At 51.1% G+C, this 20,953-nt stretch overlaps 6 protein-coding genes across 6 annotated transcripts; 3 read left to right on the top strand and 3 right to left on the bottom strand.

Annotated features, from left to right (window-relative positions):
* Nucleotides 1–364: 364 nt before the first annotated feature.
* On the top strand, nucleotides 365–2,334 carry MAA_05664 (uncharacterized protein; the record flags this gene model as incomplete). Its single annotated transcript, XM_007823662.2, has 6 exons — nucleotides 365–703; nucleotides 762–1,136; nucleotides 1,193–1,426; nucleotides 1,473–1,528; nucleotides 1,580–1,758; nucleotides 1,820–2,334. 6 exons carry the CDS (start codon nucleotides 365–367, stop codon nucleotides 2,332–2,334), a joined length of 1,698 nt encoding a protein of 565 aa, XP_007821853.2.
* A 627-nt stretch (nucleotides 2,335–2,961) lies between these two features.
* On the bottom strand, nucleotides 2,962–6,324 carry MAA_05665 (DNA mismatch repair protein; the record flags this gene model as incomplete). The annotated part of the gene is made up of 2 exons (XM_007823663.1): nucleotides 2,962–5,507; nucleotides 5,565–6,324. 2 exons carry the CDS (start codon nucleotides 6,322–6,324, stop codon nucleotides 2,962–2,964), a joined length of 3,306 nt encoding a protein of 1,101 aa, XP_007821854.1.
* A 2,269-nt stretch (nucleotides 6,325–8,593) lies between these two features.
* Nucleotides 8,594–9,971, bottom strand: MAA_05666 (uncharacterized protein; the record flags this gene model as incomplete). The annotated part of the gene is made up of 5 exons (XM_007823664.2): nucleotides 8,594–8,919; nucleotides 8,990–9,014; nucleotides 9,081–9,256; nucleotides 9,314–9,906; nucleotides 9,949–9,971. The coding sequence occupies 5 exons, from the start codon at nucleotides 9,969–9,971 to the stop codon at nucleotides 8,594–8,596; spliced, it is 1,143 nt and encodes a 380-aa protein (XP_007821855.2).
* Nucleotides 9,972–11,977: 2,006 nt separating this feature from the next.
* MAA_05667 (FAD-binding, type 2) lies at nucleotides 11,978–13,788 on the top strand (the record flags this gene model as incomplete). The annotated part of the gene is made up of 5 exons (XM_007823665.1): nucleotides 11,978–12,136; nucleotides 12,207–12,689; nucleotides 12,757–13,199; nucleotides 13,254–13,462; nucleotides 13,520–13,788. 5 exons carry the CDS (start codon nucleotides 11,978–11,980, stop codon nucleotides 13,786–13,788), a joined length of 1,563 nt encoding a protein of 520 aa, XP_007821856.1.
* Nucleotides 13,789–15,780: 1,992 nt separating this feature from the next.
* On the top strand, nucleotides 15,781–16,632 carry MAA_05668 (uncharacterized protein; the record flags this gene model as incomplete). The annotated part of the gene is made up of 1 exon (XM_007823666.1): nucleotides 15,781–16,632. The coding sequence occupies one exon, from the start codon at nucleotides 15,781–15,783 to the stop codon at nucleotides 16,630–16,632; it is 852 nt and encodes a 283-aa protein (XP_007821857.1).
* Nucleotides 16,633–17,865: 1,233 nt separating this feature from the next.
* Nucleotides 17,866–20,730, bottom strand: MAA_05669 (cell wall proline rich protein; the record flags this gene model as incomplete). The annotated part of the gene is made up of 1 exon (XM_007823667.1): nucleotides 17,866–20,730. One exon carries the CDS (start codon nucleotides 20,728–20,730, stop codon nucleotides 17,866–17,868), a length of 2,865 nt encoding a protein of 954 aa, XP_007821858.1.
* Between the last annotated feature and the right edge of the window lie 223 nt (nucleotides 20,731–20,953).

The following is a 20,953-nucleotide window of genomic DNA, read 5'->3' as shown; positions in this document are numbered from 1 at the left end:
GATATTTCCTGCCCACAACCACCTTCGCTTCCGCTACGGACTGGTTGTCATGTTTGGCTCGTTGTTTACTTTACTCTTCCCTGCCTGTGTCAGAACATCTCTCTGTACCTCAGGTCTCTCCACTTGCTCTTTTCTCAATTCCGCTATCACCTATTGCTTCTTTGCTCCTGTAATTCAGATTGGGCTGCACGTCCTTTTGGTTGCTGCTTTCTTGTTCATTGAACCACACCTGACTTCAGTACTGAACACTCCTGTCAAGGGTTGAAGCCGGGGATTGCATCGTTGGTGCCGACTTCGGGCCCGGCATGTCATGATTCTCTTGCCACCTCGGATTTGTTCAAGTCTAACTTTTCACACCTAGGATATGGAGTCCTCTCTCGAGTCCACGAGAGATTGTACACCGGTTTCAATTAACAAGAACATCCCGCTCCTTTGCACAGTTTGCCCAGAGGCACCCCGCTTCTCGGACGTATCGCATTTACTCACACACATCGCCTCCAAGGGACATCTGCACCATGAGACACAAACCAAACTCAAGTCCCACCAGGATATCGCGGCATCTATGACCTTGCAGCAGTATGAAAGTTGGTACAAAGCTAATGGAATCGAGGCGCTTCTTGTGGAGAGAATGAAGGCAAAGCAGAAGAAAGAAGCAGCAAAGACCAGCCGCACTCGAGATTCAACTCCATCAGTGATATTGAAGGTTAGTAACTGTCGTTGTCGCACTGTGTATTGAGCAGAAGCACTGACCCAGTGATTAGTCTAGACGGAAGTCCAAGCGAGGCTCCAACAAGACGAAGGTGAAAGCTGAACAAGACGATATGACCCAAGATTATCCTCTCTTTCCTGGATTTTTCCCCTCTGAAATTGATGCGGAGGTGGATGAAGAGTTTGCCAGCGGTGACATGCTGTCACTCAAGGGCCAAGTTTGGCCGGGCATGGGCAAAATGGACCTTGCAAATGACGATATGAAACGAACTCGAAATCAACGTAAACCCAATTCGGTAATTGAGAAGATGAAACATATTTCCGAGGGAATTGAACCTACCCAGGTTGTCATGACGCCAGATCTAGAGGTCGAGAGGGTTAAGGGGGTCTATGGCAGTTCCTCACCTATTCCTGGTCAGGAGGAAGAGGTAGTCTTCTATTCACGCAACAGACCCCACGTCGTCGCCATACATGGTACTAACAGTTCAAGACCCCTAAAAAGACGGTAAGACCTAAACGAAAGCGGTCACAAGCTCTCGCCGAAATATCAGTCAACGTGCCTCGCCGTGCTAGCAGACGGCCTGGCCGTCGAAATGGTCAATCCAAAGTCAAGGCGTCTCCAGAAGAAAGCAACGGTGACAGTATCTTGCCGATTGCTGCAAACACGACCTCGCTTAGACATGGAAACGATGTCTTCCGCGACAACGATGATGATGGAGTTTCTGGTAAGCCTCCCTAAAAATCGAAACTTTGCAGCTGCTGAGTGTTCAGGACTCTACGGTGATCGCATGTTCACAACCCCGTCACGCCAGGACCAAAGGTACAGACAATCAATATTCTGCTTGATGTTTTTTATACTTAGAATTGGTAGACCTGACATACGCAATCGAATCGGCTTGTTTCCCCATGACCGTGTGTCTCACTCGCCGCTCATATCCCCGACGCCTTCGTCAAGGGACGTATCATCTCGCCTATTTCCAGCAAGAAATATACAGCGCCCGAGGATACAAGGGAGTGTTTATGAGAACTATGGTGGACACACGAACTTTGGTGGGTTTCCATGTCGTTTTTTTTTTTTTTCAATTACTTGCCATCTATTAACATTCAATAGTTTCAGTTGGCCAACCCGAAGCCACATCTTTTACCATGAACGACCCGTCGATATACAACTATTCCTCCAGGCTGCCATTTTTATCTTGCAATAACGTCGGTAGTTCGGGGAACTACATGTTTCGCTTCAATTCGAACAGTCTCCTTCAACCGAAACCGGAACGGCATCAAAGCCCTGGACATGGGGAGATGGTTAATGGGACCGGAAACCCCCAATACCTGCATATCTCTGAATCAAATCCGCTTTTCGCTCAGGATCGACCGGTTTTCGGCTCATACAGTTCTACAGGGCCATCTCAAACACTCTCTTCTTTCAGTTTACAACCAATAAGTCGCAGCAGCGATTACAATCAAGCAGCAGCGAACAACCAAGAAGACCACGCCACCACGAGTTGCAGCATCAAAATGGAGAGCCATTACAGCGATATGATGGCCAACGTCGCAACCGGAGAGTGTAAGCAAACTAGCTTCACAGAAAATGAAGTATGGGCGAGTACCGAGACGTTGGACTTGTGAGCGACGCACGAATATGCATCACCAATGCGTGCAGCATCATTATCTTATGGATGAAACTGGGTCGAGCATCAATTTTACGGTATCATGGACATACATTTCGGTTCTTGGGTTTTTTACTGGTCTTCTCCAGAGAAATGCACTGTTATATAAAGCGGCGAAAATTAATGCACGGGACGTTCACCAATTCATTATGGGGTATCCATCCATATCAACAGCGGCATTCATACTATCTTACCGGCTTATACGGCGTCTCCGCGCTGAATGAAGTCTGAAGTCCTCTTGTGCCGTCGCTCTTTTCAAATCCTTATTCAATCTCGATACCACGTCAATTTCTGGGTTACTGCATGAGGTTAATACGCATCATATCGATATGTCAAAGGGGTGAACGGCGGAAATAAAGTATAAACACAGTCTAGGAGGGCACACCTCCTGAATTGGGAGATACATGGTAATGTCTGCACTCAAGTGATGCTATCACTTGTCTTTCATTAGGAGTTCTATGATCTCAATACTACTACTATTGATGCACCTGCTTCAAGGGCATATATAGGTCAAAAGACGGAATAGCTCACAATTATATACCGCAACCGCCTTGCAAGTTCCGACATCTGCACGCACAGTGATGCTTCACAACTGCTCAATACTCGCCATCAAATGCTCTAGCTGATCTGGTCCATCGCTCATTACTTCAGCTAGCATTCGGCTGGCCCCTTTAAGGCGCCGCATCCTCATATCCAGTTCCATCTCACCAGATTTATTGGCCGCCACATCAATGACCTTTTTGGGGATCCGCGCAAGACGCGCAACATTCAACCCATAGGATCGATGAGCAACCCCTTCGCCCACTTCATAGAGAAACGTAATCTCCTCATCACCATCAGGCCCCTTGCCAGCTTTAAATCTCATGTGCAGGTTACTAACACCAGGCAGGCCTTCCACCACTCTAGCCAGGTTTTGGTAATGCGTGATGAATAGCGTGAGGCAACGCGTCTCAGTTGCTACATGCTCCAAAACTGCTTGAGCAATGGCGGCACCATCGTGAGTGCTGGTCCCGCGACCAAGCTCGTCGAGAATAACCAGGCTCCGTGGAGTGGCAGAGCGTAATATTCGTGCTGTTTCAGATACTTCCACCATGAATGTAGATTCCCCTGCAAAGAGGTTATCCCTTGCGCCGGTACGAGTGTGAATTGCATCACAGAGCGTGAGGGAGATGGCATCTGCGGGGACGAAGGATCCGATCTGTGCGAGGAGCACGATGAGGGCGAGGGCGCGGACGTAGGATGATTTGCCGCCCATGTTGGGACCTGTGATGAGGTGTGCGAGGGGCGAGGGATGGGCGAGGGTGGTGCTGAATGGGATGTAGCCCGATTCGATAGTATGTTCTGCAATGGGATGCCGACCTTGGGTAATGGCCACTGTAGGCTCGGATGAGGATGGTAAGAAGGTTGGTTTATTGTATCCTGGCTGAGCGGCGACCTTGGATAAGGAAAGGAGACAATCGAGTGACGCGAGTGATGAAACGGCATCACGAAGCGGCTGGTAGTCGGATGATATCTCTGCGAGTAAATCCTTGAATGCCTTGTCGCAAGCGGCAGCGAGAGCTTCGCGGTGTTGATCTCGCTCGCTAATCATGCGCATTACTTCAGGGGTATGGAAACGAGATACTTTCTTGGTGCCCGAGATTTTGCTCCATGATGCAGGGACATTTTTGATGTCGCTGTTGGGGACTTCAATGAGGAATTCTATGCCTGCCACTGTCACGTAGTCGACCTTTTTCTTTTTCAGCTTCGCCGCGGCCACTTTGAGATGTTCGCCTAGTTCATGCTCTACGTGTGCAATGCCCATCTGCTGGTCTTGAATGTCTTCGGTTTGATAGTCTTCTCTGAAGAAGGCATACTTGTCGTCCTTGCGAGCGGCTTCGAGGTTGATTCTCTCGAGGTAAGACACGACTGTGTTGAGAATTTGGGGAAGTGCGTTGATGGAGGTCGCGAGGAGAGGAGACGAAAAGGGGTTGCCGGAGGGTGATTTGATGGAGGAGTAGTGCGTGGCAATCTTTTGGAGGGTGTGCAGGACGGAAAGGAGTTCGGGACGCGTGCATTTCCCGTAGTAGATGCGAATGAGACTGCGCTCGAGGTCCGTCTTGGTTGTGGCAAGGAGTTTCTCGAGATCGTCAACCGGCGCTGTGGATTGCTTGTTGAGGAGTTCCTCGACAGCAGCGAGTCTCTCGTCGAGACGATCTTGGTCTAGCAGGGGACGGCCGACCCATTTTCGGAGAAGACGCTGCCCGAAGCGGGTGAGCGTCTTGTCTAGAGCCCAGAAGAGACTGCCTCTTTCTGCGTGGTCCGTGGAGTTGCGGTAGACCTCGAGGCTCTCGAGGGTGGTGCCGTTGACGAGCATGTGTGACCGGGTAGTGAAGCTCTGGAAATACTTGGTAAGATCAAAAATGTGTTCCAGCCCGTACTCCTTGAGGTGGTTGATCATGGCTGACAAGCATATCGTGACTGGCTCGGGAAGCTTGAGCACCTTGTCAAGTAGAGCACTAGCGGTCTCGTTTTGCGACGTGTCCTTGAGCTTGTCGGCATAGAATTGCGTGACGTGCGAGTAGGCTTCTGCCGCCATTGTGGGTGGCCGAGGCACCCGCTCTACTCGACTTCGGTCGCCGAAGACATTGGTGCTGCTTCCTGATAGGTGCTGAACCAGTTTGTCGGTTCCCTTGGTGAGATCGCCCACTATGAGGAACTCACAGGGTGAGATGTGCAGCAGCCTCGTTTCGATCTCGCTTCTCATGAATCCATCTTCGAAGTTGTCGTGGATGATGTCGCCAGTTGCGGGTTGGACTGCTAGTATGCCGACGTCTACTTTTTCATCAGTTCCGCTTCCTTTGGATTTGGTCTCTGTTATGCAAAGCAAATAGCCGCCGGCCGGCGCTCCTTCGGCTCGTTGATCCAGCTCGCCAACTTCGTCAATATATGTTCCTTTTGTGTAGACATTGGTCAGCTTTCGGACGAATGGGGTGTTGCGATTGTCGCCTGCTTTTTTCAGGGCAGCTGTTTCTATTTGTCGAACCACGCCAACTTTGTGTCCTGCTGCTACGAGCCGCTTCGCGTGAACAGAGAGTCTGTGGACGGGGACGCTTGCTGAGGCGAAACGATCGAGGTGTGCTTCGGAAGGGTCTGCGAAGGTGTTGGTAAAAGATCACACGGGGACTTTCAATAATTCCTGGTACATACGCTCATCATATCGCATTTTGCCAGGTATGCAAACAATGCCAAGTTCCTTTGCCGCGGTTCTGGCATCCTCTCCGAAGAATCGAAACTTGTAGCCGACTTCGACAATTAGAATCGTATCCAGATGCTTTCTCTTGATGTCTAGGAATTGAATCTCCATGGGCGTGAGTTTGCCGCTCTTTGCGCCCTTCTTCTTTGCCTTTGCAGGCGCTGGTGATTCGTCTTCGTCCGCATCTTCTGCATCGCCATCCTCGCCTCCTGTGGCCCCATCATCTTGAGCCACCCTTGACCTCCAAGCCATGGCATCAGGATGACCCAGTTTCTTTACAAATCGCCGATGTAGATCTTGATTCCTATCTCTTACTTGGTCATCCTCATAGTCATCATCTCGTGTCGATTCAGTCGCAGGCTTAGTTCTTGAGCCGTCGTACAGATAGCGACCAGCCCGGGGTGCCGCTACAGCACCCGAGGAATTTGTCGGCTTGCGCGTGGCGATGAATGCGCTTTTCTCTCCATTGACATCATTCTCGTCGTCTCTGGGCCTTTTCGACGACCTCTCCGGCCCTTCATTTCCGTTGTCGGTGTTCTCCTCAAGGGGTCGCTTGCGAGAAGGAGACTCGGCGTCATGGTTCACGGCAGCGTCTGCTGCTCGAGCTTCAGTCCGCGGCTTGGGGTGAACAGCAAGTCCATCGACGGCTTTGGGGGTGAAAAAGGAGATCAATGACTGCTGTTTCTTCTCTGCAGACTTTGGTTTCGGAGCCATGGCTCACTGCACATGGCCTTGTTGGCAAATGGTATGGTCCCGAACCGGTTCCCATTTGTGACGTTCAGATTGTTCGTGTCACCTTTAGAAAAGTTGTCGCGTCTGTCATCCAGGAGTTGGACGCGTTGAGTGCAGCAGACCCGCTTTTATCCATTTTGGGTGCTGAGCTTCAGCATGTTTCTCATCCAAGACGTGAATTGCTCGGCGGGCTCACTCTTTTTCCTAGGTGCGCTCACCCCCCTTAGTAGGTAAGTATTTATTATATTTAAACTCTTCGCATATTTTAAAGAGATAATCTATAACAGAATATATTTACTTACTATAAAATATATAATAGTATATTATAATATATAGCCTAATATCCAGGTACCTGGTGGTGCGTGAGCGCACCTAGCAAAAAGAGTGAGCCCGCCGAGCAATGCATTCCAAGACCATGTCTGGAGCAATTCACCTCTAGAGTACATGGTAAAAATCGGCTGCTCCAAGGTGAACGCAAAAGCTGCCAATTACCTTTCGTAGTGGCGGGGGAAGGCACTGGAGATTTTGACACCCGGAATGCATTGTTCAATATGTAATGGAACGAGACAAATGTTCCATCGCTGGTTCCTGGGTTTAGATCAATGCTTGCGCTGGGACAGGATGATTACTCCCCGCGGTGTAGTCCAGTGATACACTGAAGAGTTTATGTGAATAATTGCCTGGCAATTACTAGCTATTGATGTCCACATATGACAATATTGATTTCTAGCGTCACGCTCTAAAACGAGTACGTGCATTCCCACACTACCCTATATGAGGATCCTGGCCTAGACGAAAACCAAAGCACCAAAAAGCTACCTCCCACCAAAGGGAGGCGACAAATAATGGAAGAGAACGGATGTTGCTAGACACGAAAGTTCATGGAATCTAAAGAGTTGCCCGCCCGACAGCTTTAAACCGACAGACGACCAGTAAAGCCATTGTCCCGAGGTAGACCGATTGTCCGCTTGTGGGTAAATCCTCTTCGCTAAGCCGTTGTTGGTGGGCAACCTAAATGAAGGTGGGTAGCCACTCGCCTGAGTTGAGCTATATAAGTAAAAATATGGCACCGCCTTTCAACAATCAGAAAGCAATTTGGCGCAGTGGAAGCGCGCCGGGCTCATAACCCGGAGGTCGTACGATCGAAACGTACAATTGCTAATATTTTTGGGTTTCTTGACGATGATCTGTCGTGTATAGATTGAGTCTCGAATTTTTCATTTTTCCATTTGTTTCATTTTATTTTTTGGTCACACTAGCGATTCAAGACTAGAACTATTAGGAAGGTTGGTGTTATGCGAAGCAGACCAGACGTCAGGAAGGCACGAGGGCCGCTCCGGATTGGCAGGGTTTGTCGGCAGTCAGTTGAGGCTGCAGGCGTCTGGACAACGGTTGTTGTTGTGTGGTCAGCGTCGCCAACCTTGTGTGTATACCTTGGTATACGCTATTAAAATATTGATACTTTTTGATGTGCAAGTACTCCGTAATCTGTCACAGAAATTCATTCGACCCGCTCAGAAAAGGGCATTGTGAGAGAGAAGAAGAGAAAAAGAAAGCAACGCCCGCTTTGGTGCCGAGACCGTATATAAACCTCATTGTCGCAAAATAACACCAATAGTCCCCATTTTCTTTTTTTCAAAAAATTCCAAATACTACACACTGGTGCTTCCATCGCCGACCGTCGTTGTTGCCCAAACGCCTATTCCACAGCCCCAAGTGTCCACAGCCCTCCTCTGCGTCGGATAAGTTTTGTACAAAAAGTGGAAATAGACAAAGGGAGAACGCCTCTCACTACGGCTACGAGGCGCAAAAATATTAGCAATTGTACGTTTCGATCGTACGACCTCCGGGTTATGAGCCCGCAACCTAGTTCAGGTTTCTCAGATGCCGCGCCTATTCTCCTACATTGGTCCAAGTCAAGAAGATGCGGAATTGGACATGTGGTTAATTGACGTTGAATCCAAGCTCGAATCACTACATGTTTGGCCTATACTTGGGGGTGTATGAAAATACATAGCCTACGGATTCTATCAAGCCTAGTAGTAATTTCTACCTCTGGTAGTTTGTCGCCCAGTGAGTAGGCTTTTTGCTTCCATACTTATGCCCATCCAGCATTGAAGATACCTACCTATTAAGTAGGTAATTAGTTCTTGCAAATGTCCAGACATGGACTACATATCAAGACAACATAAAGGCAGCAACCTAATTTTTTTTTCATCCCAACGCACATAATTTTCCAGTCCTTGACAAGTCAAACAATGCTATCCAATCCATGTTCTATTTCCCCATCCTTGTGCATCCTCGTCCTCCCCCCCGAATTCTGCCATTTCTGGCTCCAACTTCTGGTAACCATGATACCCCCTTCAACCAAGCTCTTGTCGCTTGCTGTATCGGACAACCCCCATACTTGGTAGTCATTCTGAGAATGCCTGCTGCTGCTCGTCGGCTCTTTTGATCTGGCATTTGAGCGATACCCGGATGGGTTCATATTTGAACTACCATCCGGTTGGGCGCGGGATGCAATGACACAACCACGAATGAAAATGGCAAAGGACGGAAGGCAGCCAACAATGATCGCTAAGATTGTGAGTATATGCCATGTTGACGACTTCTGCAGAAAAAATTCATTTTCCACGGGTGCACGTACCGACAGCTCCCTCGATCCCAGCCCACTGTGGAAAAAAGGTCAGTTTGTGCACGTCCAAACGGTTGAAATCAACAAGACGACATGGACGTACCAGTATGAGCCACGTTGTGCTGACTTGTCCCGACGACACGCTTGACTCTAACGAAACGCTTCGGATAATGGCCGTAGCCATGGTAAGAATACCGACGAGGAAGACGACGCCAATACTAATCTTCTCGACAGGCGAGATTCTCAAGTTCCAAATGACACGGACTGGGACAGCCATGACTATGTCATGTCAGTTCATCACAGTGCAGTTGGAGAATGCCCCCAAGTCAAACTTACTCAACAGGTCGGTCGCCAAGTCTGCGCCGAGGCTGAACCACAGACTAATGTCCTTTGCCCTTGAATCCCGAGCCGTCGCGCATTCCCCTGCCGTAAACCAAGCATGCATGGACGAGCAACTGGTGAAGTTGCTGATGCAGCACCCGATAAAGGTCAAGACGGAGAATACAAGGACCGCCCACCAAATCCTGTTGTACAGAGGCAACCCGTCTGTGAGTCTCTTGAACGTGAACAACAAGCTCCACTTGACGGACCAGAGCGTCAGCCAGAAGAAGAACTGGACCGTGAAGAATTCGTAGAGCATGACGCGCACGTCGTGCTCCAAACTGGCATATGGCTTCATCTCCCCGGCGGCGATGGCACTGACGTTGAAGAAGGTGTCAATCGTGGCGTAGTAAAGCGCGCAAGTAATGGCAAACGACACCAAGGCGAGGTACATGAACAAGTCTTCCATCTCAGCTGGTACTGTACGATTCTTGAACCATCGTGCGCCGGTGCGCATTATGACGAAGACGGTACCGACGCATAGAGATGCGATTACGCCTCTCTGTATAGGAGTTAGTTCAGTAGATTCCTTTTCAGAGGCGTCGGGCCTATTTCGGTCAGATATTGATACTGGTGAGGGCGAAGTGTACCTCGTCGGCTTCTCGAGAGACATTTTGTGACACCATCGAGGCAGTCTTTGCGGCAGAATCCGCGCACCAAGGATCGATTTACAGTAATTCAAATCTCTATTCATTCATGATGTCTCTAGGCAATCTTCAGAAAACATGAAGCAGGCCGGGTCATAGCAAATTCGAATCGACTCAATCCACGTGATGACAGCGGATTCTCACTGTCCTTGTCAAGGCATTCTCCGTGAGCCATATCACAGGGCGTGTCGCATGCTAAGCAAACCCAATGACATGTCTTTGGTTGGGGCTGCTGTACCGGCAATCTTCGAGACACAAGATGCCCTGATTTTCCCATTCTCGTATTAGTTTACCAGGGAGGTATGTAATGCTGACACGGAATAAGGCCCGTCGGTTCCAGAATGAGGTTGGGGGGGGGGATTAGCTGAAGAGCGACGGTTTGGCTGATATGACGAATACAGTCCAGGACAGATATATGGAAGAATGCGTTCGCCCATCGAGAAGTATACACTAATATACTACAGTATATTATTGTATAGAGCGGGATGGCCAGGTACTGGAACTGGTCATAACCTTTTGCGTCCCACTGTATGTCATATCGCTGCCACAACCAAAGGCAAACGTGAGACGCCTCCAAACCTTCTCAAGCCAGCCCTGAGAATCGCTCGAGGCTTATCCGGATGGGATCGACGGATGGAACAGAATTTGAGAATTTGGCGTCCTCGAGCCAACAAAACAGCTGTTGTGGTACAATGGCAAAATCAAAAAGAGGTGATAACGACAAGGATGGCTCCAGAATTGCCTTGTCAAAAAGTGTCTTCATCTTAAGCCTCTGAACGCACTCCATGACGACTTGCGTATAGTAATAGCCCGAGTGAATATCAACAGGCTTTGCTCATCATCGGCAAGTGACCCAAGCGAGCAGTTTGACAGTTAAAACCGGGGTATACGAGGCGCCACCGGGAGCAGCATGTCGAGAGTTTTACGACCGAAACCGAATTGTCAGTCGGCAAACTCAGGAGTACCCCATAAGCAGCAGCCACTTGGGGGCGACCTTGGTCACCCTTGACACGCCATGATAAGCCACCATAATGGGCAGTGCAAAGAGCAGTTGCCGAAAGGCGCCTGAACCGATCCCATGCCTCGAGTTCTTGCGACGGGACGGGTGTCTTGCAGTCCCTCGCTTGGGACTCGGGAGACGATGATGATGCGGGCTGGACATGGGCATGCGGTACAGAAGGGTGTTCCAGTGCCGTCCAGGTCCCCGTTGGAACCCTCCTAGGCCCGTTGAGGCGTCTGTCGGCGTTTGTCGAGTCTATTCTGATGCATGTCGACGGCGCAGTTCCCCAACTTGGATCGATGGGCGCAACCTTTGGAGGATTCGATATCGACCAGACGGAGCCTTGAATGTTTTAGTGGTCAACATTGAAGTCCTTGATGTTAGCACGTGCAGGGGGCACTCAACGGGGTGCTTAGCGGGAGAGACGCCGCCCCGCCCCCGGCCCGTCAATCCACCGCCAATCCACTCTCCACCTTTCACATCCCCTTCAATCTTCCGTCCTCTCCGCTTCTCCATCTTCAATCAACCCCCAGCCAGCCGCCACACCGAGCCGGGAAAACGCTCCGGTCTACTTGGGCTTGATATTCCCTCAAGCTAGGTCATAATGGCCCTAATTGCGGGAACAAACATGGGATGCTGCACTACGTAACAGAGAGAACGGCGGCCATCTACTTACCCGAAATGCACAATGCAATCCATGAAACAACACACATGATAAAGTGTCGGAATTCCCGTCAAGGACTCCCCAGCACGACGGGGGGGAGAACGACGACGACCTTGTGACTTGACTCTTGGACCATTCTCGTCCATCAATTCGCCATCCACGCCGTTCTTCGACTTCGTCCAGACTTTCCGACCCCTGAAGGAGCCCCTCCATCTCCTCCATACTGCAGGCCAAACTAGGTGTCTCCTACCAAGACAGCACAGTACCTGCAGCTCAACCTCCCCAGCTTGCCCTGATCTGGCTTCAGCATGCAGCTTCTGGTTCTTGGTGCCATGCTTCTAGCCCAGCTGGGTGTCAGTGCCGCGACGTTCACCTTGAGTGAGGTTCAGGCACAGATCGAGGCTTATCAAGAGCAGAATGGAACCCACGTTGCGCCGTCCGATCCCCGGTTTGGCTGTACTCTAGCTGTAAGGCACTTGCCCGAGTCTTGTAAAGCCGCTCAGAAAATCTGCGACTGGCCGCTAATACACGCTGTAGTGTGGCTTCTTAGCCTTCAGCCGGCCTGGAAAGCTTTCATACCCCAATAGCCTGGCTTATGAATTCGAGGAGTCACGGTACTGGTCACAGCAACAAGCCTTCACTCGTCCCGCCTGTAGATTTACACCAGGTGCGGCAGTCGACGTGTCGCTTGCTGTGCTGACGTCTCGTGTGACACAGTGCAAGTTTGCCGTCAAGAGCGGTGGCCATGCCGCCTTTGCTGGTGCCTCCAACATTGAGGGTGGCTTGACGCTGGATCTGAGAAACCTGAACCAGGTTGTGGTCTCTGCTGATAAGAAACAGACATCCGTTGGCGCCGGAAATGTTTGGTACGACGTTTACACCAAGCTTCAGCCCATGGGCTTGACGGTCGTTGGAGGCAGAGTGTCTGCTATTGGCGTCGGGGGCTTGACTCTAGGCGGAGGCATTTCATTCTTTTCTAACCGATATGGCTGGTCTTGTGACAATGTCAATAACTTCCAGGTAGGTCGACGGACGGTCTTTGCGGTCTTGTCCATGTGTAAGCCCTGGCCAACTAACCGTTGGACAGGTTGTGTTCGCCGACGGTTCTATCCGTCATGTTAATCCCCGTGCCTACCCTGACCTGTACTGGGCTCTTCGTGGTGGAGGAAACAACTTTGGTATCGTGACTCGCTTCGACCTCGCGACGTATCCTCAAGGTGATATGTGGGCCGGCTCTCAGGCCTTCCTTTTCACCAATGAAACGGCGACTGCTATAAACAATGCCTTTTACCACTTGGCCATCAACTCACCGCAAGATCCGTACGCTCAGATCATCATTGCATATGCCTATGTCCAGTCCCAAGGCGTGTATGTTATTGCTTCCGATCTTCAGTACGGAAAGCCCACTCCCAACCCGGCTATTTTGAACAATTTTACCGCAATCAAAGGACCTGTTGCAGACACGCTCCGTGTTACCAACCTGACGGGCCTGACCCTTGAATTCAACAGCAGCAACCCTGGCGGCTTCCGGTGCGTCTTCGTGTATTGCCTGATCTGCAACGCGACAACTAACAATGTGCTCAGACAAACCTATTGGGCTCTCACGACTGGCAACGATGCCGGTTTGATGTCCGAAATGGTTGCCATCTACCAGGACGAAGTTGAAAAGATCAAGGACGCACCTGGGATTGTCCCCTCGGTGATTTTCCAGCCCATTTCTACGGACATGACCAAGCTCATGTCCAAAAACGGCGGTAACCCCCTGGGTCTCGCCGGCCAAGGCCCCCTAAACTGTATGTTTGTTCCTTTGATCCGTGCCCATGCCCCTCATTGTTTCTGACCACGCGCAGTGATCAACATTGATATCTCGTGGTCCAACGAGACCGACGACGTGCGCATTATTACCGCCGCCCAGAACATGGCCACTCGCTTCGCCGCAGCTGCCAAGGCAAAGGGTTTGGACCACCCATATCTGTACCAGAACTACGCGGCCCTGCAGCAAGATGTCTTTTCGAGCTACGGGGAGGTCAATTTGGCGAGGCTGAAGTCCATTCAGGCCAAGTATGATCCCACCAAGGCCTGGCAAAAGCTGCAGCCAGGATACTTTAAGCTTGGTTAAGGTAATTCTAGCATCATATATGTAAGTGTGTGTGTGTGTGTGTATTGCCACGGTTCTCTGGTTGCACCTACACTATAGAACCGTGACATACCAAAGGGAACACTGGATAGTAATCAATATATGATGTATCAATAGACGTAGGCATCTGTATATAGCCTATCAAGCTTACATTGCCGTCCTGTGCAATTTCTTTCAAGATGGAGACTTTCGGGAAATAAACGGAGGTAGGCTCGTAATAGTAACGACGTTAGGGCACTTAAAACGAAGCCATTCTCATCCTCGCACCTCATATCTGTTCAGTCGAGGCAGTTTGTATCTCTAGTATTTTTGTGCTTCATCTCCCATGATCCAGTAGTTGTCTACATATGTAGGGCACATTCGCCGCTGCCGCACTCTCTTGACAAGAAACATGGCCATGGTTTCTATAATGCAAGTTCAAAAGAGAGTTTTGGCCGAGGACAGGTACCTTGGTTCGGAGGCTCGCGAGATGTCCCCTCCTTTCCCGAGGTCACCTACCACTATTCACATGAAACCTCGTGCTCAGCATCATACTGGACTCTGCATCTCTGCCCAAACAGTCGCGTCCTAGAGACCAGAGACCCGCTCGCTGTACCGTAGCATTTCTTCTTGATGTGACTGATACGTTTCTTCCCAAGTTTGCGTCCGTTGGACAGATTGCGGGCTTGCGTTGAGTCATCTCGAGGACCTGTCGTCTGGTAGCCGCGTTTTGAGCGTGTGCGGGTCTCCTTGTTTCTCCACGACTATTGAACTTGGGCATCAATGATGAATCCAGTCGTAATCACTGGATGGATACTTGGGCAACGGGTTCCCAGTTAATGCGGGCTTTGGTCGACGTGTTTCCGAAAGTTGAAAGCCTAGATTGCTCGCTAGCATGGTGGATATATTTTGGTCGTCTTGTCCCACTCAGGCAGATATAAACATACCATGTTGAAAAATGTTTGGCATCATGTAGCATCAACTGGGACTCAGCAGACGGATATTAGTCAACAAGAGTATCCATATATGCAGCCTGCACATAAACTATATGTATTATTAGCAATCAAATACGACCCATCTATCATTGGGCGCGCGAGAATAGTGGTTGACAGATTTACAATAACTCTCTTGCTCCTATTGCAAACTGCTTATGCCTTCCACATTGGTGCGAGGGCCGCTACGATCGCAGACCGCTACAACAAACGCAGCCAGTTGACGGGATGATGCTGATTGATGGCTGCGCTAGTAATCAAGAAACGGCGACAAAGGGCCCAGTCAACCCCTGCCGGTCATCAGTCGCCCGCATTTGACCCAATGTCGAGCATTTGAGACTCCACACATCCCATCAGCCGACGATCGCATAGACGAGGCAGATGTCCCCATGCATTTGCAGAGAGGAGCTTGGCCAGCCGATGAACATCAAGAGTTGCAGGAGAAGTAGCCGACGCATCGTGTGCAGTATGTAGTGCGTAGTACCGAGTCCGAGCCCAGGCTTGCGGAAATTTGAAATACGGAATACGGAGTACACATATGCAATTGATCTGTGGTGTTCGATATTGTATATTGTGGTTGAGCTTGTGCGCCTACCAGCCCCTCGATTTTCCCCATCGTTCCTTCCCAGCCCCAGTTTCAATCATCAGCACTTGAGCCCCGACCCGCTTCCAGAGATTGACACTGTCCAAGCTCGCTCTCCGTTCTCTGTCTTGCAGACTGCAGCTGCAACCTGCACAAACCCGCATCGTCGGCGGTCTGGGCATCCAACCTTTCTCCTGAGCACAGATCTGTTCTGCTCTCCCACTGCAAGAAATCGCCGTCGCATTGCCCTCCAAAACGAGCAAGTTGGACAACAGCCGCTCCTGACCATCTCAGTTTAAGGTTGCCGTCAAGCTATTTAAGCCTCCCCGCGGAGCTACCAGTCCTACCTACCTTGGTATCTACCATCCAGAGCAATTGCCTGCGCCCTTGGCATCTTTGCGTAGCCGGCACAATACAGCAATGGGCTTTCTCGACCCTTTCACCGATGGCCTCTCCATCGGCCCCGGCGGCATGTCCCGCCCGTCCAAACACCGTCGGGATGCCTCTCGGTCGCGCAGGAAGCACCGTTCCCGCTCGCGATCAAGCTCTCGCACCCGCGGCGGCGGCGGCGGCGGCGCCAACTCAATCGCCGGCGCTCTGTTGGGCGGCCTAACCGGCGACAGCCACTACAACAAGCACAATTCGTCGCGGGGTTCCTTCTTCGGCGTCGGCAACAACAACAGCCGCTCGAGCTTCTTCAACTTTGGTGGTGGTGGTGGTGAGTCGTTGGCCGCACACTGGCCCCATGGTGGTCCTGTTTCGCTAACACGCAATGCGGCAGGGAGTCGCTCCTCGTACTACAAACGGTCCCCTCGGCAAGGCTTCATGCAGCGAGCGTACAAGCGGCTCAAACGCCTTATCCGCGATCTCATCCACTATGCCAAGCGCCACCCGTGGAAGGTCTTTTTCCTGGTGGTCATGCCCCTCGTCACCACGGGGGCATTGGCCGGCCTGCTTGCCCGCTTTGGCTTGCGCATCCCGCCGTCTCTGGAGCGCATGATGGGCATGGCCTCCCGCGCCGCCTCGGGCGACTCCTTTGGGCTCGTCAGCGACGCCGTCCGCATGGCCGGCGACTTTGGCGGCAACACCCGCGGCGCCAGCATCTCCCGTGGCCGTGACGGCGGCATGCAGTGGGAGCGACGATCTAGCTACGGCAGCTATGGCGGATATGATGGCTACGGCTATGGCAATTCCACGGGCCGTGGCGGCTACGGCGGAAGCGGCGACAGTTGGAGCAATACCATTGCGGACGTGGCCAGGCGATTCTTTTGAGCTCTGCCTTGGAAATATACCCTTTCATAGCAGGCGAGCAGAGTACTTGATGAGCATGAGTTTTCATTCGCTGGCGTATTTGGCGTTTTATGGGTGATGGGATATTTGGTTTTTAGGGATCGGCAATGGTGCTTGCGGATTGTTGGTTGTGTTGGGGCTGCGTCTGTCCCTTTGTTCACTTGGAAATGGTCATGTTTACGCTCGTTTGTGGTTGTCATGTAGGCCATTATTCGACGATTCAATCTATACAATTTCATCCATCGTTTTAGGGCATGCTTGCTACTGCGCAGAACTACGAATAAGACGAGCGCCTTGTAATCTATCACTCTGAAGGGCGACTCAGCATGATTCACAGTCATCGGACAAGCAATCGCGCAGCAGCGCAAAGCATTCACATTAAAAACATAGTATTCATAATGTATAAGTTGTAGTTATCATTCATTTACACCTCCGCTTCGCAATTTCTACCGAAAATCTACCTCTTATATCCCATCGTCGCCTGCCAGGCGCCGTCTTCGATCCCGCGCCCAATGCAAAATATGTCCAACGGAAGGAAATAAAATAACAAATACCACCCCCCCCTTGGGCACAAGGCCAAACAAATACCACGACTATTTTCAAATCGTGGTACCTGAACCCTCGGTTCCTTGCCCGCCTCTACCCGTTAAGACATGCATGAAAGGGATAAAGCAGATAAAGAAAAGACATGCTATGTGTTCATGCTCAAAATAACAAATGCTCATGCAAAAGTCATCAAACGCCACATGCCCCATGTCTTTCTGTGTGAGGCGGCTTGGATTCAAATCTGTCGATTGTATGCCCCCTCTTCATCCTCAGCACTCCGTTTCAACGTGCCATCTGAGAAGAGTACAATATCGGATATATCGTGCCCATTCTCATAGTCAGTTGCTTTCGATAATGATGCCTGCAACGTCTTGCCGCTTGATTAGACTTGTTGCTCACAAAATGGGACCTGTCAAAAGCTGAATAGATGTCGTTCTTCGCAACACATTATACAGTGATGCAAAATGCGCAGGTACGTAATAATCCATATTCATTCGTAATAATATTTGATGATGATTTTCTTTTCCTCTCTTTTTTAAATTGCTTTTTCCCATCAAGTTTTCTCTTCATGTTCGCTGCTGCAAAGTAATGCAAAGTGAAAAAAAGTTGGCATGTTCTCGCTGTGTCCATGACTTTGCATAGCAAGGCTTGTTTCGTGGCCAATGTGATTCACGTTGGGCTCGATTCCTTGTTTGGCTTCCAAAATTGCATCATGCGCCCAAGCCTTCTTGTCTTGCTGCTCTTTGACCGACTTCTTTTGCCTTCTGTCTCATTATCCAAGGTCACTTCCATGGAAAGCTTACTCCTCTCGCCGTGTGAGCTGCTGATGAGTCGGCTCAGTGACACAAGACTTGATCGACGGCGTCCAAAAGCGGCCGAGGAAACTGACGATGGACGTTGCTCCCGGAGGCTTGGCTGTGACATGCGTGCACTGGGTATGAAGGCGCTGTCCCGAGTCATTGTCGAGTTGCTTGAGGTGAGCGACGGAATATCGTAGTCAACTGAAATCCGCACTTCAGGACCAGGTTCGCCCATCAGCAGCGAATGGAAGCTGTTCTCATCAGTGACGGACGAGGGGGCAGTACAGATTCGCTGGGCGTCGATGGACATAGGTGATCTTGGTGAGGGATAAGATGAGGCATGACTTGTCGAGTATGGACTGGTGGGCATTGCTTGATTAGTCTCAACCATCGACAAATCTCGTTGTCCAGGTGGCATTCTTGGAGAAGACGAAGTCGACCCATGTTGATCAGCTGGTAAGCCCGGGAAGACCGGACCACCACGGAAAATGATAGGCACAGGCTCTTCATTAATAACGTCTTCGTGCAGCGACGTCCTGGAGCATTCTGTGCGAACTGCATGGGCAGAAGTTGAGTGGTCAGTGTTACATGTGCCAGAGCTTGCTTTGCGGCGAACTGCCGCAGCTTCCAGCTCATCCACACCAAGAATCAAAGAATCCGCTGGGACAAGCTCTGTGGCGGGTGGTGTCATCTCCCCGTCTGAATCGTCATTCTTTTGGGCGCCGACCTCATCCAGGCCAACTTCGGCCTCCTTTAATTTGTCTTCACCCTCCTCCTCCTCTTCTCCTTGTTCTTCCTCCTCTTCAAACACGTCTGCCATTGTAGAGCTGCTACCAAACCGACTAATGCCAGCGCGGCCTGGATCAAATGGTGGCAGATCTGGCGCTGATTCTGTCCGGCGATGATAGTGCATACCGGGTCCGCTAAACCCTTTCAAACCCTGCGCGCTGTGTAGTCGGCGCTTGTTTACAATACCAGCAGCTCGCTGTGCTGCGTCCCACTCCGGATTGTGAGGCAACGGCGTATTGAAAGGACCAAGAGCTGCATCCAAGTCAATCATAGGGTACGAGCTCTCTTCCTCGGACCGTCGTTGGGGGACACTTGGTTCTTCCAGAGGTGGTGATTCAGTTACCGTAACGATAGGGGGTGCTGGCGCGGATATCATTTCGTTTTGTGTAATTTCGCAGTCCTCATTCTCGTCCTCGTCATCTGCAACTGGACCTACCGACGCCGGAGGTGTTGGTGGGCGCACTGCATGCATCTTTGGCCGTTTTTTATTGTTTCGAAGGGGTAGTATTGATCCAGCCCAACCTTTCACTCGTTTCTTCTTGCTACTCTTCTTGCGGTCCTTTTTAGTAGTGCTAGTAGAGCTGTCCCCAACAGTGCCTTCATCACCCGACGAGCTAGATTCATGATCGGATGACAGTCCTCCAGGACAGGTCTTCGAGATGGACTCTGAGGAACTAGAACTGCAGGACCGTTGTTTGGATGACGGCATGGAACCCATGAAGGGTTCCAAGCCAAAGAAAGACCACCTCTTGGGCGTCTTTGTCGGACTCGGCGGTGTTGCACTGGTGGGCTGCGAGTTGGCCATATCTAACAATGTTGGAATCGAGTTTCGTCGTCTCGGAGAGGTGCTAATTCCGCCGCTGGCAGCCTTAAAATCAGTAGTGCGTTCCAAGATAGCGCCAGCTGTGCTTGGTCTGGAGTCCACTGTCTCACGAGTAGGACTTCGAGCAAGGGACGCGGGACTTTCGCGGCCTCCAGGAGAGGCAGCAGAAACAAGGGAAGATATGCTGCCAGACACAGAATGCCCCGGGCGAGCCGTCATTGTACTTGATGTGTCGCTAGAGATCAGTGACAGTGGCCGGGGAATAAACTCTAGAGTGTCCGAGAATCCAACCCGAGCCCTCCCCGGTCGCGATTGCCTCAGGGAGGGCTCCGGCCTTGGAAGAGAAGATGATATAGTTACAGAGTGGTTGCTGATTGTGTTCTTCTCGGTCGTGTTGAACGGCTGCGGCGCAATAGGATTGGCAGGCTCCGGGAGTGGAGGAGGTTGGTGGTCTATAGGCAAAAGAGTACCTTCCTTTGGATTGAATGCAGTTGGGCTATTCGGCGCGCTGCTTCCCTTTGGTCTTAACAAGTCGGGCTGCGGATGGAGTATAGGTAGCTCGTTGGTGGATATCGTGCCAGAGACGCCACGCCGATGGCCCCTACGCGGTGGGTGAAGTCCAGGAGAAGCGAAACCACTCTCCAATTTGATTGGGCTGGTGCTCATGATCGCAATAGAGCTACCGTCTCGAATACTGCCCCCCACGAACTCACTCCCTCCACGTCGGTGTCCATGCCCGGCGGGCCGTAACGGGGATGGGAGGGCCCTGGCCGAATTTGGTGTAATTGGAGGACTGAGGGCCGTCGTCGATTCAAGACCTGTTGACAAGGCTGCGCCAGGGTTGAAACTAAACTGTGGAAGCGCTGCTGGTCGATGAGCCCTGCTCGGCGACTCTACAGTCGGAGACACTGGAGGCCTGTTTTGAAGATCTACCATGGAGACTGGTCGTCGACGCTGCCTGGACATGGGCGGCGACGAAGAGGGAGCTGGGCTAGCTGGGAATACGAATGGCGGGTTGGGAAGTCGCGAGTCGGCGGGAAACGAAAAATCCTGATCCAACGCACTCGAGGCGGCGTGTTTTGGAGCAACAGTATGATCAAATGGCGGTTGGATGATATGCATGCTTGTGGGCGACGCGCGGGCATCAGGCGCCGCACACCCTACGCTGTGAGAAGTTGCCATCTATCCTGGGCCGCGCTGCGGCAAGAGAAGCGATGGACAACTTAGGACGTCGTGGAGGTCATAGGAGGGTCGTGGTTGTTTGGTGAGAGCACAAGGGCCTCGTTCGCGTCGAAATTGAAACCGAGACCGTAAACGAGGGAACGAAGAATACTCCGGCTAAGGC

Source organism: Metarhizium robertsii (genome assembly GCF_000187425.2).
Source record: "Metarhizium robertsii ARSEF 23 chromosome Unknown MAA_Scf_2, whole genome shotgun sequence".
In the NCBI taxonomy this organism is placed as follows: Eukaryota; Fungi; Ascomycota; class Sordariomycetes; order Hypocreales; family Clavicipitaceae; genus Metarhizium; species Metarhizium robertsii.
This window is presented reverse-complemented; position numbering and strand designations above follow the sequence as displayed.